The following is a 4,143-nucleotide window of genomic DNA, read 5'->3' on the forward strand; positions in this document are numbered from 1 at the left end:
ACACGAAATTTCACATTGTTCTCGTGAGTAATAAATTTACGATAATAAAACATTGTTTGAGCTCTGCATATGCACTTTTATATTTATTTCACTGTGAAAAAATTCCAGGAACTTGATAAGTAAAAAATATGGCCCTGAAACGGGCCTTAATTTTTTTAAAGGCACAAAAAACGTTGCCTGACAGGAACCCTGTAAGGTTGCCTGATACGGCCCTTTTCATATTAAGCGTAACAGAACGTTATATGGGCCTGATAGGACTGACGGATCCGGACCTTACGTATAATAAGGCAACCTTTTCAGGGGCTGCTACTGCCCGGATTTGAATTTCTACACGGGATCGTTTCCTTGATAATACTTTCCTTTTGTTTTAATTGTCCTGGAATTTAAGGAACTTGATTATATAAAGTATTATTGTACTCGGAAATTTTGAAGTTCTTATTTAGGGCATGCTCTACTAACGTCAAAATTTTTGTGTCTACTTTTTTTCGCCATTCTCATGTCCGCATGTAATAAGATATCAAGTAACAATTTTGGAAGATTAACAAATTGAAAAAAAAATCTAAAAAATTACAGCCTATAGTTTATTTAATCCGTTTTAAAAATTCCTATTTTTAGATTGTAGATAATTAAACTTTAAACATTCGGTTTTAACAATTAATATTTAATTTGCACCTAAGGTCATTTTCAACAGAAAATTGTCTCAAATGTCGATTTTACTACTTTTTCTCAATTTTATTTAAAGTAAAACAGTAATTTTACCATGAATTTTCGGAAATCTCCGAAAAGTTTGTTGTTGTTGTTTTTTCAAATCAGAGGCGGCGGAGTCCTAGTGGGCAATGCCCCCACCCCTGAAATCGCTTAAGAAGGGGCAAAGTATTGATTTGCCCTATCTGAAATCGAATGATTATATTCATCGGATCATTTGAATTTTTCCAAAAATCTACCTGAAATCTTTGTGAAATAATTGAAGTCTTTGTGAAATCTCTTTAATCTATAATATTTTTAATCCATAAAAATTTGGTAATATTTGCAAAATAGTTAACATCTTTGGGAAATCATTAATTAATCATGAATCTTCGCGAAACCTTTAAAATCTTTGTGATATCTTTGGAAAGGCATTGAAATCTTTTTGAAATCTTTCTGAAATCTTTAGAAATCTTTGCAAAATATTTCAAATGTTTTATAAACATTTGATAATGTTTTTGAAATAATTGAAATCTTTAGAAAATCATTGGAATCATTGTGAAATCTTATAAATCTATCCGAGATATTTGTGAAATATTGGAAATCTTCGTGAAATCTTTGGGAAATCATTAAAATCTTTAAAAAATATTATCTAAATATTTGGTATATTTTTGAAATTGTGGAAATCTTTGTGAAATCATTGAAGTCTTTGTGAAATATTTTTAAAATATCCGAAATATTTGCGAAATATTTTATCTTTGTGAAATCCTTGGGAAATAATTGAAATTTTTGTCATATTTGTGACGCTGTTTAAATCTTTGCGAAATATTTGAAATATGTGTAAAATCCTTGGGAAATCATTGAAATCTTTAAATTTTTCTAAAAAGTTTGGAAAAACATTTATGCCTTTGTGAAATCTTTTAAATTTATCCGAAATCTTTGTGAAATCTTTGCGAAATATTTGAATTATTTTTGAAATATTTGGTAATATTTGTGAAATTGTTGAAATCTTTGCGAAATATTTGAAATCCTAGTCAAATCCTTGGGAAATCATTGAGATCTTTGTAAAAAATCTGAAATATTTTTGAAATATTTGGTAATATTTGTGAAACTGTTGAAATCTTTGCGAAATATTTTTTTATCTTTCTGAAATTATTGGAAAACCATTGATGCCTTTGTGAAATCTTTTAAATCTGTCCGAAATCTTTGCGAAATATTTGAAATATTTTTTAAATATTTTGTAATATTTGTAGAAAAGATTGAAATCGTTATGAAATCTTTTAAATCTATCCGAAATCTTTGCGAAATATTTGTGATATTTTTTTAATCTTTGGGAAATCACTCCAGAGTAGCGCTTTAAAGTGGCCAATTGCAGACTACTTACTTTTCCTCTCGCTACGTGATCTACTTTTCTGCCCCTGGGAAGAAATTGAATTTCAGTCCTTCTTTCGGCAGATAAGCCAATGATCGACGACTTTGAGTTAAACAGTCTGATCTATTGCGCATGCAATAATCCTTTGTGATCCTTGTGATCCTTGAATCCACCAATCCTTATGAAATCTTTCTGAAATCTTTGGAAATGTTTGCGATATTTTTGGAAATATTTGTGAAGCTATTGAAATCGTTGAGAAATCATTAAAATATTTGTGCAATATTTGAAATCTATCGACAATTTTCATGAAATAATTGATGTCCTTGTGAAATATTTGTCAATATGAATCTTATACCTGTATTTACTGTTTATTTATTATTCATGTGCAATTTTTGCATCGTATTATATTATTACACTATGTAAAAATTGCGCTATTCAATATTATAAGTCTATTCTCCTGCCCCCACCTAGAGAAAAAAGGCTCCGTCGTTTCTGATCCAAATATCGAATCAAGTTTTAATTATATCCCTTAAATATAAATAAGATAATATTTCAAGATATTATCAAAACATTGAAGAGAATTGCAAAGTATTTCAAACTCAGTTTGTTTAATTTATTTTATTACGCAGAAAGTAATTGAAACAAAACCCGAGCGGAAATGGCCTTATTTTGCCTTATTTAAAAAAAGTCCCGGCTCAGGTGCGGGTCAAGATGCCTGATTAAAAAATTTACGTAACGGCCCTGATTAGGCCCGTGTACGGTCCAAATAACCTCCCCTTATTATTGAGTAAGGCAGTTTTAATTTAACCGTACTCACGGTAACTCCACGGCCCTGACAGGATACGGATGAGAGCGCCTCTGTTGCAGATCAGGCGTACTAAAACAGGCCCCAAGTTAAGGCACCGGACGCCTACCTTCGTTTTACCTTATCAAACGCGTTCAAATTGAATAATTTTTCAAAAAACATGGATCGTGAAAAAAGAAAAAAAGATGTAAACAGAATTCGATCGAAAAAACGACGAGTAATTGAAAAAGCTTTGAAAGAATTAGATGTTAACAGGTTGTCTTCTTTAAATGAGTCTTCCAGCTCTTCTGATACAATAGATGTAAAAGGTAAGTCAAAAAAATATTTTTAAATTGAAGCATTAAAATAATCTATCAGAATCTCAAATAAATAAACTAAAAAAATCAAAATAATAAACATGAATGATAATAATTATACAGTAAACCCTCTTTAGCGATTTATTATACTTTTTAAAATGTTTTGAGCATAAAAATTTAATATAACCCGAGAATTATGTATTCTGAAACTCAATTTTTACCTCAATTATTTTCTATTTTATTTTTCTCATATAAATTCCTTTCGTTCACAATCGTAATTTTTCGATCTGACAGCAATGAAAGTCTTGATGAAAGTAAAGAGCAAATGTTATTCAATGGTTCCTCGGAAACTGAATATAATTTCCATCCTAATTCTGGCTCTAATGATGAAGAAGAAAATGACGTAGCTAATGAGATACCCTTTCTTCCAGACTTAGATGATTTGCTACAGATTTTGCGAACTAGATTGTTACCAACTCTACCTAAAACCGCAAAAACCTTCCTCAGAACGGTAGGCGCCAAGTACAACATTGAGGAGATGGAAGATGCAAATGGTGGTTTCGGAGAATTCGTATATTTTGGAATTGAGACCGGATTAAAAGAATGTTTAAATGTTGAGCTACATGAAGATAATAGCTTCATACAGCTTCAATTTAATGTTGATCCCGTGCCACTAACTGAGTCTGGTACCCAGCAGTTTATTCCAATTTTAGGTAAAGTGCATTTCGATCCGCATATTTATGAAGCATTTTCTGTAGCAGTCTATCATGGACAAGCTTAAGTAAAAAATGCAGAAATATTTTTGGAAAAGTTCGTGGATGAAATGAACAAATTACAAAGAGATTGTATAGACATTGAAAATAACCACTTCAATGTTCGATTAAAATGTTTCATCTGCGACACGTCAGTACGATCATTTTTAAACAACACTTTGAATCTACCGATTCAAAACTACGAACAACCAGTGGCGTAGATAGGGGGGGGGG

The 4,143-nt window shown here is 31.0% G+C and overlaps 1 protein-coding gene across 1 annotated transcript in view; it reads right to left on the reverse strand.

The window, feature by feature from the left end:
• The window catches only part of LOC117178175 (zinc finger MYM-type protein 1-like), a 2,340-nt gene extending 1,848 nt beyond the window's left edge, over positions 1–492 (reverse strand). Inside the window, exon 1 of the mRNA XM_033369467.1 lies at positions 480–492. Coding sequence (XP_033225358.1) covers positions 480–492 — 13 coding nt within the window. The remainder of the gene's footprint in view (positions 1–479) is intronic.
• Positions 493–4,143: the final 3,651 nt, after the last annotated feature.

Source organism: Belonocnema kinseyi, chromosome 1, assembly GCF_010883055.1.
Source record: "Belonocnema kinseyi isolate 2016_QV_RU_SX_M_011 chromosome 1, B_treatae_v1, whole genome shotgun sequence".
NCBI classification, from domain to species: domain Eukaryota; kingdom Metazoa; phylum Arthropoda; class Insecta; order Hymenoptera; family Cynipidae; genus Belonocnema; species Belonocnema kinseyi.